At 43.0% G+C, this 12,968-nt stretch overlaps 1 protein-coding gene and 1 pseudogene across 1 annotated transcript; both read right to left on the bottom strand.

Annotated features, from left to right (window-relative positions):
• Nucleotides 1–1,487: 1,487 nt before the first annotated feature.
• C10H12orf54 (chromosome 10 C12orf54 homolog) lies at nucleotides 1,488–12,968 on the bottom strand. Its single transcript, XM_023210620.3, has 7 exons — nucleotides 12,882–12,968; nucleotides 10,255–10,437; nucleotides 9,737–9,775; nucleotides 7,552–7,584; nucleotides 5,607–5,652; nucleotides 3,469–3,517; nucleotides 1,488–1,629 (listed from the first exon to the last, which is right to left on the bottom strand). The coding sequence occupies exons 1-7, from the start codon at nucleotides 12,966–12,968 to the stop codon at nucleotides 1,488–1,490; spliced, it is 579 nt and encodes a 192-aa protein (XP_023066388.3).
• LOC111541734 lies at nucleotides 8,019–8,535 on the bottom strand (annotated as a pseudogene).

The raw sequence follows: 12,968 nt of genomic DNA, 5'->3' as shown, positions 1-12,968 counted from the left end.
GTTCTTTGAACCAAATGCACTATCATACTTGGAAATTCTATCACTACCCATTCCACAGCCCAGGAAGAACCAGGAGGGCAAGTCTTTGATGTCATATTTATTTCATCAGCTGCTTGTTTGCTGGTTTCCTTGCTTTGGCAGTTGGAATGTGCTTGGGTCTCACTTGATTTCCAAATTCCCAGTTTCAGCCATAGGCCCTGGCATCTCCACTCATGGGCACCACCCTCTCTTTTGGGCTCAGTGATGATATCTGCTAATATCTTCCCCTTTTCAGGCAACTGAAGCTGTGCTGTAGATGTCACAGTCATATGGATGGGAATAAAAGAAATTTATTCCCCTCCCTGCTGGACAATTTACTAGGCAGGTGACCCTGAGAGTAAAAGCAGTCCTCGTGGTGATCTTTCTACTCTCACGACCCCATCCCAAGACATCCAACAGGAACTAAGGAGGAGATCCACTGGCTGTCGACCATATTCTTTCTGTGTAGTTTCCACTTCAGGATTATTGCTGTCCTACACTTGCTATCCATGTTGTACTAGAGGAAGGCAGCTTCCTGCTTTACAATCTGAACCCAAACTGGGTTTTGACAGAGGTTTTGTGAGTGTATGTAATACATTCAGCAAAATATAATCTTAATGCTAAAATATTGAAATACTTTATGTATTTTGATGATTTGTGGGGGACACAGGATAAAATATTTGAAAGGGGGCTATTCAAGAAAGTACATAGAGTCACTGTACTTAGACACAGGCAGATGAAACCAATCTTCTCCATCACCTATAACTCAGATTCTTTCTTTAAAGGAATTCCTAATGAGCCCTAGAGAAGGTCATATAGAGGGTGTGGCTAGTATAGTCTCTGCCACACCACAGGGTGAGTACCTGAGACAGTCTTCTTCTCCAGGTGGCTTAGGTGTCAGATGAGCCTATGGAGCAGGAGAGTGAAAAGGGTTGAGGAAATGGCCTGTCACTTAAACAGTGCCTTTGGGGAAGCATATTCAAATACTTTAGGAAAGAAAACCCGGACAAAGGAGTCTATAAAGGACAGACTGTGTTTGACTCTTGACACTGAATTAAGCCCCCAAAGTAGTGTAAGTTTCTAGAGCACTTTCCAGAGGGAATTATAGGCCTCGCATTTGTTAATGTGTTTTAAAACTTTACACCTTTCCATCTCTTTATCCCACAATTTTCTGTCCTTGATTCCTGAACACTATCCACACCTGATGCACTCTGTTTGGATCTTTGTCTTGATCACAGAGCCCAAAAGAACCTGGCCTAGCCCTGCCTTCACTTGTTCACCCTCTCACCCTATTGCCCCTTATATGACTGCACCTGCTTCGTGGGGTGCTGCCCTGCCATGTTGGGATGAGGACCTATGAGGCCTGGGTTCCTGACTACCACAGATGGGCAGGGTGGAGCTCAGGGGAAAGACTGCCCGGGTAAAACAAGTGGCTGAAACAGAGATGTCCTTCTTCCTTGGTTATAGAGTTAGGGTCCAGGGTAGTAAGGTGATTGACTGAAGAGCTGTGTCTTCAGGTTGAGGACACAGCCTCCTGATGGCTTCTCTCCAGAGTTGAACTGCAATCTTCTCAACTTTGGGGTCATGGAGGAATCTGGAGGCCTTACGCTTCTGTGCCAAATAAGAGAAAGTTGTAGACGTATGAGGGAAAGAGATCTTACCCTTTCAGTCCCCTTCCTGGCCTCCATTACCTTTAGGGATTCTATTATTACACTCCACCAAGAATGGGCATCTTAGGCTCTGGGAGTTGCAATTTCCTGATGGATGCATGGCTCATAGGAAAAAGCTCTTGTTGGGTAGGCTTTAGGAGATGAAGCATCATAACCTATTACAGCCTATGTTTTCATCAGGAATATTCCTACTGCTTGACTCAGAGGAATAATAAAATTAAAATTAAATAATATCATATATCTGAAAGATTTTGACCAATCAAAAGTGCTCCTCATATGCAAAGGTTTACAATAGTTACATTTAGAATTTTGTTAATATGAAATCACTTTTCATTTATTCCTTCCATGGTTTCAGCACTGAGAAAGTTAAAGCGTAACAATCCATCTCTTTAAAACAAATGGCTTTATTTTATGAGAGTCAATTTTCTGAGATAGGGACAAATTCTGTTCAAACAGGGATCTAGGGAGTTCATCTTTTCCATTTCCTGGTTCGGGAAAAACCATAACATGTCAAAATTAGTTGTTTTTTTTTTTTGAGACACAGTTTCACTCTTATTGCCTAGGCTGGAGTGCAATGGCACAATCTTGGCTCACTGCAATCTCTACTTCCTGGGTTCAAGCGATTCTCCTGCCTCAGCCTCCCGAGTAGCTGGGATTACAGGCATGCACCACCATGCCTGGCTAATTTTGTATTTTTAGTAGAGACGGAGTTTCTCCATGTTGGTCAGGCTGGTCTTGAATTCCTGACCTCAGGTGATCCACCTGCCTCGGCCTCCCAAAGTACTGGAATTACAGGCATGAGCCACCGCACCCGGCCTAATTTTTTTTTAAACATTATTTATCTTTAAGGCCCTCTGAAGTACATGGTGCTGCTGTCTTTCTTGACTATCTAGTCCTATTTCTCAGTTGCACTATTGGAAAGTCTTTCCTTCCAACGTCTAATTTAAATTTATGTTGCAGTAGCCTGATCTTTTTTGTCCTTATCTTGTTATGGAAGAGAAAGCGACATCTCTCAATATTAGGGCATTTTAACTTTTGTTAATTTTCTTTTGAAAATTAACTTTTGCTAATTTTCTTATGACTTTCTTCTGAGTCCCGGATCCCTTTTTTTTTTTTTTTTTAAATGAGACAGGGTCTTGCTCTGTCTCCAGCCCAGGCTGGAGGGAAGTGGCATGATCATGGCTTACTGCAGTCTTCACCTCCCCAGGCTCAAGTTATCTTCTCACCTCAGCCTCCAGAGTAGCTGGGACTACAGGTGTGCACCACCATACCTGGCTAATTTTGTATATTTTGTGGAGACAGATTTCACTGTGTCGAACTCCTGGGCTCAAGCAATCCAACCGCCTTGGCCTCCAGAAGTACTGGGATTACAGGCATGAACCACCCCACGCCCAGCCTACGTCCTTGATTCTTTATTCCTTCTTTGTGGTCTTCCTTTCCTAGCTGTCATTCTTTCTATGTTCCCTTATTCCTTCAGTTGAATTAAGATACTTTCTTACAATAAGATCTTTCTTATGGTGAGGTTCAGGGCTGATCCTGAGGGTTCAGGGCTGATCCTGAGATTTCAGGGATTTCTGATGGGGCTGAGGATGGAGGAGGAAGCCCAGGCTCTGTAGTTCACCATTTGTAAAGATAGTCGGGTGGGGAGGCATTTCTTGCCCCTTTGGAAGCATAGGCTTCTGAAGGCTCAAGGCTCAGAGCTAGCTATATTCGTGGCCAGCACCCCCATATCCAGGTGGGTGCCATCTCCCTTGAACATTGTCAGAATAGGGACACTTACCCAGTCCTGGGTGCTGATGTCATGGGTGTCACGGAGCAGTTGCTCATCCCTGAAGTGGACACAGAGAAGAGTCATTCTGTTACAGGGGCCTGGACATGTCTCCCCAGCTGCTCAGCTCGCATCCCTGGTTTGAAGTATAGCCAAAGTGGGAGGAGCCAGACTTGTAGGGACACTAACGACCTAACAAACCCGTCAGAGAGGCAGTTGTAGAATGTGGCACCAGAAATCTGGCCCCCTGTGAAGCAGAGCGGATCATGGCCACTGAAGCTCTGTCATCCAGGGCTGGGAACTGAGTTAGCCAAATGTTTCCATCCCAGGGCGCTGCCGCTGGAACAAGTCCCTGGTAGTTCACTTCTTATCTCCATTTTTTTGTGTGGGAAAGGGATACAATGAGACTTGAATTCTCCTCATCTCACCCTGGATTTCACCCTGCCTTGCTCCATTTTCAGGAAGCAGAAAAGCAGCAGCAACAGTTAGATCCTAAATCCACATTTTTACAGCCCAGGTAATCAGGTGGGTGTTCCCAGGGCCCCGCAGGGATCTATTTGGAAATCAGGCTTCTGAGGATGAAGGAGAGCATTCTCCAAGCAGAGGTGAGCTTGGCCCTTTTGACCTTTTGAACCTTAGGGATCAGCATCCAAGGAAAGTATCTCACGAGCCTCTGGATCTCACAGTGGAGGCCATAGTTCCTTGTTCTGGAGTGGAGGTGATGGACCAGGTTTGGAGAAAGATCAGAAGGATCTTCTCTGGGACTGTCTGTATTTAAAGATCCCCAAGAAGATTTGTACTCTTAACGAACTCCATTTTGCCGCGGGGCTGAAAAAGCATAGAGTGGTTCCAATACCAGAGAGACCCCAAGAGTAGTCAGAATCTCCAGATTTCCTCCTCTCCCTGCCTCTTGTATCCACAGCCGAAGGCTCCTCACCCCTTCCATGGGATATAAAAATCCTTGAATTCAATCTTATTTAATTCTGACTTTGGAGGCTCTCTCTTTGGGCTCAGTCATGTATATCCTTGATAATCAATGGGATGCAAGAGCCAGGAGATTTGGCACCATACGGGAGTCTCTTAGAGGTAGAGAATCGCGGATCTCAGAATTCAAGCCTAGCTTAGACCTACTGAATAAGAATCTGTTTTTTAACAAGGGACCCAGGTGATCTGTATATATGCAAAAATTTGAAAAGCCCCAATTTGTAAGTTCTTTCTTGGATAAGTAAAGAAAAGAGTTCCACATATGGCTTTTGTGCTATAATTCTAGGCTCCTGCGTATTTTGAATATTTTCTTGAAATGCTAGAATTAGCATCTGGGCATTTGAAAACTGTAACTTGACCACCCTGAATAATCATTCCACTCTAGCCTGCCTGCCATTCTATCCCTGTGCCAGCCTTGGGAAGCTGTTCCGCTTTTCCGTACTTGCTGTCTTTACAGACAAGAACCATATCTAGCCGAGGCATGAGAGTGTTCTCAGGCCCTCAACAGTCATTCCAAGGGAGAAAAAGATTCTTCCATTCCTGTCCACATGCTGTAGACTGAATGTCTATGTCCCCTCCAAATTGATATATTGAAACCTAGTCCCCAAAGCAATGATAGTAAGGTGTGGGGCCTTTGGGAGGTAATTCACTTATGAGGGCAGAGCCCTCATGAATGAGATTACTGTCTGTATGAAAGAGAACCTAGAGAATTCCTTTACTGCTTCCTCCATGTGAGGACACAGTGAAAAAGTTGGCTGTCTATGAACTGGGAGGCAGGGCCTCACCAGACACCAAATCTGCTGACACCTTGATCTTGGACATCGCAGCCTCCAGAACTGTGGGAAATAAATTTCTGTTGATTATAAACTAACGAATATGGTATTCTGTTCTAGCAGCCTGAACAGACTCAGACATGAGGCGATTGAGCTGGACAGAGGAGAGACTCGCAGTACTTATGAATGCTTTAAGGAAAGCCAATTCCCAACTTGGTTGAAGTGGGAAAAGAAAAGAACCTGGACTCCAGCCATAAGCTAAATGGAAGATCCTAGGGTGAGACTTTGGGATGAACTCCATATCTCGCTTCGTATCTCCATTTTTTTTTGTATGGGAAATGGATACAATGAGACTTGAATTCCAGATCCCCTCCCTTGTTTCCTTATCCAAACCTTGGAATGGTGCTCTTTTATCTCGAATCTGAGCATCTTCCTGCAGCTGAAAAATAATGAGAATACAGACTCAGAGACGATGGGGCTGGTCTCCTGTGGACCTGCAGTGTACTAGCTATAGACTTGGTCAAATGCAGGGATGTCTGTTTGGGAAAACATGGGCTTCTTGGACATGGAACTTTCAAGATTTCTTTCTTTATTTTTTTGAGATAGAGTCTCGCTCTGCTGTTCAGAATGGAGTGCAGTGGTGTGATCTCGGCTCACTGCAACTTCCACCTCCCAAGTTCAAGCGATTCTCCCGCCTCAGCCTCCCCAGGAGCTGGGATCACAGGTGTGCACCACCAAGTCTGACTAATTTTTGCATTTTTAGTAGAGATGGGGTTTCACCATGTTGGTCAGGCTGGTTGAACTCCTGACCTCAGGTGATCTGGCCACCTCAGCCTCCCAAAGTGCAGCGATTACCATCCAGCCACTTTGGCCACTGTGCCCGGCCAAAATCCCAAGACTTCCAAAAGCACAATTTGTATTGTTTTTGTATCTCTCACACCAAACCACTTAATATAATGCCCTGTATATAGCATATGCTCAATAAATGTCTTTTGAATAATGAATGAATAAATAGGAGCAAGCTATGCCTCTTTAGGGGTGGGAGACACACAATTCATCACTTGCAGTCATAACTATTCATACCAAGGTCTCGCATCTTTTATTCTTTGTGGCCCTCTGGCCTTCTGCTATGTCTTTTCTGGGCCCTTTTACACTCCTCATTGAGTCTCCAGTGGTTCTCTGCAGAGAAGCTTTAACTACATGTAAAGGATCTTTAAAAAATTCTTTCTTGGCTGGGTGGGGTGGCTCATGTTTGTAATTCCAGCATTTTGGGAGGCCAAGGTGGGTGAATCACCTGAGGTCAGGAGTTCAAGACCAGCCTGACCAACATGGTGAAACTCTGTTTCTACTAAAAAATGCAGAGGTTAGCCGGGTGTGGTGCCACACACCTGTAATCTCAGTTACCCAGAAGGCTGAGGCAGGAGAATCACTGGGACTTGGGAGGTGTAGGTTGTGGTGAGCCGAGATCGTGCTACTACAGTGTAGCCTGGGTGGTAGAACAAGACTGTCTCAAAAAAAAAAAAAAAAAAAAAAAGAAAGAAAAAGAAAATTCTTTTTCTTAGGCCGGGCACAGTGCCTCACACCTGTAATCCCACCTTTTTGGGAGGCCAAGGCTGGCAGATGGCTTGAGTCCAGGAATTCGAGACCAACCTGGGCAACACGGCGACACTCTATCTCTACAAAAAATAATAATAAAAAAAAATTAGTTGGGTGTGGTACTCCCAGCTACTTGGGAGGCTGAGGGAGGAGATTCGCTTGAACCTGGGAGCCAGAGGTTGCAGTGAGCTGAGATCACATCACTGCACTCTAGCCTGGGCACAGAGTGAGACCATGTCTCAAAGAGAGAGAGAGAGAGAGAGAGAGAGAGAGAGAGAGAGAGAGAAAGAGACTGAAATCTACAGAAGAAGAGCCAAAGAGAGCAGAGGAAGAGGTTTTATTTCTACTTACCCAAGAAGGTTAGCTCTTGTCTCTAATTCGTACTTCCATACAGACATACTCACCTAATAAGGCAGTTTACTACATCACTAGGGGATTCTCCCCAACTCAGTCACTTATCAGCATTTCATACAACCACATAGAGTATTCTTGCTGAGAGAAGTTCTAGCATATACAATTTTCTGTCTGTATTATCACATTTCCTCAAGGGAACTGTTAGGCATCTTCTTGCCTTAGCTGCCTGGACTGACAAGACATTGGTACTCTTTAAGGGAGAAATCACTAGAAAAATAAATGAAGCTGAAACCTTGGTCAGAGGCAACATCTCAGTAGGGTAAGAAAAAAATGGGATCAAGGCACATGATAGGGCTGGGGAATTCAGAGAATCAAAATCTAATCTCACCTCCTTTTGTATATCCTTAAAAACTGTCAGCACCTGACAGAAGACAAAAATATAGAAAAAATAGTATTGTAGTTGATTACTTTATTACAGAGAGATTTCACATATAAAATTAAGTTACCTAGTTCCCTAGCCACTAGGCTGTAGAATGTGAGTGCCAAGAGACTGTGGCTTTGTAGCTCTAGCAATAAATCCTCACTGACTTCCACTCTACAGAAACCTCTGGGCCACCATTTCTTTATGTGGTAAATGAGCAAAATACAGTAAAGTATTTAAAGAAGACTGGGCTGTGCCTTGAACGTATAACGAAACCTACTATCATATTTATTTTCAGTCTAATTCGTTCTTATTCTGAAGCTTAGCATAGGTATTCAACTGATATTTATTTGCTTATTGGAGGGAGTGTAAAATCATATGATCACTTTGGAAAAAGTTCTGGCACTTTCTTTTCTTTTTGGCTGTGAGTTTATTCAATGCAAAATAATCCTCTCCAATTTTACTGAGGTAGATGTACATCCACAATCAAATCTGCCTCTAAACTGGAATTCAGTTGCTGACCCAGCCCCAGCCTCGACTTTCTTGTCGGCACCAGGGGGCACAACATTCTGTCTGTAGGTATCTCTGTTGGCTCCCCCTCTTGTGAGTCTTGCAGATCACTAACCCTCCAGACCTTTTAGGCCAAGGCCTGCCAGTCTCTGGATGGCTGTGGTGTAGAGTGACAGGCACAGTCTCCGGGTGATGAAGGTAATCATGGAGATACTGGATACCCTCATTGATAAGGTACCAGTAGAAATGTCTCCAGGCAAACTATTGCTTCATGTAGCCTCAGGACTTGAGAGACTGCATGGCCTTCATGACATGAAGATTGGGCACATTCTTGTCTGCCAGCTCCGGGTGCTTAGGCATGTGGACATCCTTCTTGGCCACCATGACTCTCTCCTTAAAAACGAGTTCATAAATGGCAATCCAGTTCTTTGGCATCAACATCTCAGTGGCTATAGGGTCCAGGGCCGGGGCTGGCAGTTTCTTATAAAACCAAATATCTGCCTACTGTATTACCCAGCCATGAATGGATCCAGTGACTGTTGGAACTGTGGGTTGTCTCCCTTGGGAGAAAGTGTGAGAACTTTTAGATAGTTGTTGTCTTGTTTGGTGGAAATATAGTGTATGTCGATATTCAGGAGCTTCAATTAGTATATAAGGGTACATATGGAAGATGAATGGTCAAAGGGGTAGAGTGTGCCAATGATTAATTCGTTGCCTCTCAATGGTTAATTCACTGCCCTTTGTTCACTCTTTGTTATATTATAAGTACCTGATTATTTTCTTGTTCTCAACAGGATGGTCTTTTGACTCTTACACAAGCAACTTACTCTTTAGCTAATATAATAATTGTAAGAACATGAAATAGTTATGCTACTGTACAGCATTATAATTAAGATTATTTCCTTATATAAAGAGTCATCGAATATCACAGAAAATAAAACATGTTGGACACATTATTCATTTTATATAATATTGTACAGTGGGGGCTCGCACAAGAGGCTCTGGAGAATTTTACTCATTTTTAATCAGAAATGATTAAATGCTCAGTTTCCTATACTGTAAGTTCAAAAGTGATCAAATATCTTTTAATTCTCATCTCTATCTAAGGTTTTACAAGCAACTAATATGGTAAGATTGGGATGTTGAAGTAGCTGGTATTTATGTGAAGGCCTCTTAGAAACTCCAAGTAAATGTCTGTATTCTATGAAAGTTCACTACAATTTGCTGTGGGTATCTTATGGGCATTACTGGCTTCTGCACATATATACCCTTCAACTATAAAGTGAAACCTGGCATTTTTACGTTTGTGAATTGAAATCAACATTTTCATGTTTGTGAAAGGCCATACCTGTGCTTTCAAGTCTGTAAATATCACTGAGACTTGGGGACTAAACACCTTAAAACAAACAGGACCTGTGACAGCTTCAAATAAGTGGGTGTCGGGAAGGGGCACTGACGTGCACAGACCCGAGAAGCTCTGAGAATATGAGACTGCACAAACGACAGAACAAGGTTGTTGATCTACCTTCACCGTCAATCAACAAATCACTCAAGGAAAGAGAAATAAATGTGCTCCTTCCTGAAGCCTTCCCCCACTTCCTACCTCTTGCCATGCTGTCAAAAATGATTCCTCTGTCCTCACCTGGTCCCACAGGGTTTCAGTGATGGTTACCTGTCTTTCCTGTAGAAATAAGGAACAAACGTTGGAAACAATATCCCAACTCTCCCAGAAACTGAAGTGACACATTATGAAACATTATGAAGACAAGATACTTCTTGGAATTGAGCTGGACACCCAAAATCATCCCATTTCTCAGGCAGCCAAAAGTCTCCTGCAGCCCTGCTGAATCATTTCATCCCATATATCCTGCTTCGCTCTGGATCTAGCTGGTGTGTGACAGGTCCAAACAGACCCATTTGTTTACCACCTTGTCAATGCCTGTACAGCCTGCCTGCCCCGGAGTCAACTGGTGAAGCATTGGCATTGGAGATATTACTGGTGTGGTAGAAAATGACCCACTCTACCAGCCAGTCAAGAGCACCCCGTCCCTTCTCAGGCAGCCTTTTTTTTTTTCCCTCCTATCTACAACCTCTTCTCCTCCCCTCTCCCTAGGAATTAGAAGGCCCAGAGGATCCAGAGAGTTTGCATACCTTACCCACCTGTGATCTCATTGTCCCTTCTATAGATGTGCTACAAAGAAAGAATGATATAAACCTGATGAGGAGCATAGAACGTGGGCTAAAGGCTTCTCCTAACTCTATTCTATCACCCCAAGCAGGAATTCTTGAAGTTTTTGTACTAAAAATCCAGGAAGGATAGCCAGGGTCCTGCCTCTCATATCCCTTATGGGAGGTGTGGGGACAGGTGGGAACCTTGCCTCATCTTCCAAGTATCTTGGAAGCCCTTTGAGAACTCTAAAGCATAGAACATTGGAAGTGAAGGTGATGGTCACTCTCATTAAACCTTGTCATTTTCCTGCCTGCCTAATTTATGTCTACTCTTCACCCTTCACCCCGCCTAACCTGTCAAATTTCTCAGGTCCTCTTTAGAAAGTATACTCAATTAGCAAACTGCTTCCTTTTTATCCCCCGAAAAAGTGTTCTTTTCCTTCGTGACTTCTGATGGGGGTGGTAATGGGGATGGAAGGCTGAGGAAGTGGAAAGATTTTGCTTATTCTTGGCAGCACAACTGAAGCTTTTATTCCTAAATACCACCTCATTCCTAAATCAGTGCCAAAGTCACCTAGGAGAGGATGTATACAGATATACAGGTGACTGGAAGAAAGAAGAAGGGTCAAAGTGAGTGAAACCCGGGTAACCAGTCTGCTCTACCATGCTTGCCGATCCTGAGCAAACAGCCTCATCTCCTGGCCGTGTGGTTCCTGCTAATACAGTTCCTGCCATTAAAAAAAGCAATAAGTTCCCTTTGTGTTTTATCTGATAGACAAGGCTGTAATCACTACAAGTCAGTGAAATATTTGACAGACTCCAGCCTAGCAGGTGTAAGCACAGCTTAGTTCATAAACTTCGTTTTTATTACGCATATCTCCAACCTGTAGCTATCTTGGGCCACTTTTAAAATTTATATTCTGATTTTCATTTTTTCCACAGACTGAAGCAGTTTGGGGCCCACAAACTCTCGGAACTAACTATCCCAAACTCCTTTCCCAAACAGAAGAGAAAATGCTGGGATTTGAGTCCAAAGAGTATAGGTTAAAGAAATAGGGAAAAAAAAAAAAAAAAAAAATCCAGAAGAGAGGGAGGAACCAGATCTCAGAAAGTAAGTCACCACCTTTGGAAAATGACAGGAGGACAAGAGTAGAGGGAGCTCTAGAGTCTGAATTTAGAAATGTGTCCTAAACCACCCATTCGTCAGCTTCTGATCACATATGTGATTCAACTGCCAGCTTGCAAGAAATACAGATGGCAAAGAAATACCTTAAAGTATACTATGGGCCTGAGCTCAGCAAAATCCAGACTATAGGACAATGACCTGATTTATACAACAAGTACATTACACAGAAAAAGTGGGGCAGGGAATGAAAGGGGAATGTGGAGATTTTTTAAAGATACAGGCAAAACCAAATTACAATGTTTAAGAATGAATGCTTGGGTGATAAGCCATAATAAAAACCAAAGAATTGATTACAAAAAAAAAAAAAAAAAAAAGCAATAACTTTTCCCAAACAGGAGTAAGGAGGCCAGTAATCACAGGGAGTCTGGGGACCCAGAATAGAGTGAAAACTGGGCTCTAGATGACACTGAAGTTCAAGACCAGCTTGGGCAACATAGTGAGACTTCGTCTCTACAAACAAAACAAAACATAACACAACAAAACAAAACCAACAACAAACAAACAAAAGAGCAGCAGCAGCAACAACAAAAAACCCCAGCCAGGCATGGTGGCAGGTACTTGTGGTCCTAGCTTACTCAGGAGGCTGAGACAGGAGGATTGCTTGAGCCCAGGAGTTTGAGGCTGCAGTGAGCCATGATTGCACTACTGCACTCTAGCCTCAGCAACAGAGCAAGCCCTTGTTGCTAAAAAAAAATAAATAAAATAAAGTAAAAATAAAAAGACATTGAGCCTACAGATTTCCAGTTAAGAGGAGACTGTTGATGAACACTGATAGCACTGACATCATATCAGATGGCTCAGGCACACAGTTCTGCCAGCTGGAGTGCTATTTCTCCATAGAACCCGGCAGAGCTACTACTCACTGCAAATCCAAGCCATGCCCCTAATTCTGAAAACATCCTTTTAATTTATTTAATGATACGTATTAATCGTACATATTTATGAGGCACATGCGATAGTTTGATAATGCATACAATATCTAATGATCAAATCAAGAGTATTTAGGATATCCATCACCTCAAACATTGATCAGTTCTTTGTGCTGGAAACATTTCCACTCTTCTCAGCTAACTATTTTTGAAATACATAATAAATTATTGTTAATTATAGTCACCCTACTATGCCATTGAGCCTCAACCCTAAGCCTATTTCCTCACCTATAAAACAAGAGGAGTAATCTTTCTCTCAAGGATTTGGGGGATGATTATATGAAAGCATTTGTAACTGTTAAGTGTTTTCAAACATTATTGTTGTGTGTTATTTTTACAGTGTCCTGTCCACTTTCACCATCAAAAAGCATATGTTCATCAGCAGAAAGGCCAGGGCTCTGGTGTGGTTTATGTGCTTTCTCATATGGAAGTCTAGGAGACTCCAATATCTACTCATTATTTTTTCCTCAAGGTCCTGCAGCTGTCTGGAAGATAATTCATACTCTTAGATAGAGCAGATTTCCAAATTCCTGCAGACTCAGGCTTCTCAATTCCTTGCTGGCTCTCAGGCTTGAGGTCCAGTTAACCAT

This window comes from Piliocolobus tephrosceles, chromosome 10 (genome assembly GCF_002776525.5).
Source record: "Piliocolobus tephrosceles isolate RC106 chromosome 10, ASM277652v3, whole genome shotgun sequence".
Taxonomy (NCBI): domain Eukaryota; kingdom Metazoa; phylum Chordata; class Mammalia; order Primates; family Cercopithecidae; genus Piliocolobus; species Piliocolobus tephrosceles.
This window is presented reverse-complemented; position numbering and strand designations above follow the sequence as displayed.

Bases quoted from the DNA above. Each gene is read 5' to 3' on its own strand.
- C10H12orf54 (XM_023210620.3), bottom strand. From the start codon at position 12,968: ATGGTTAACTGGACCTCAAGCCTGAGAGCCAGCAAGGAATTGAGAAGC. The intron at 10,438-12,881 runs GTATGAATTATC...ACCTCCCATAAG, and splicing joins GAAATCTGCTCTATCTAAGA to GGATATGAGAGGCAGGACCC. The intron at 1,630-3,468 runs GTAAGTGTCCCT...TATTTGGCACAG, and splicing joins ACATCAGCACCCAGGACTGG to AAGCGTAAGGCCTCCAGATT.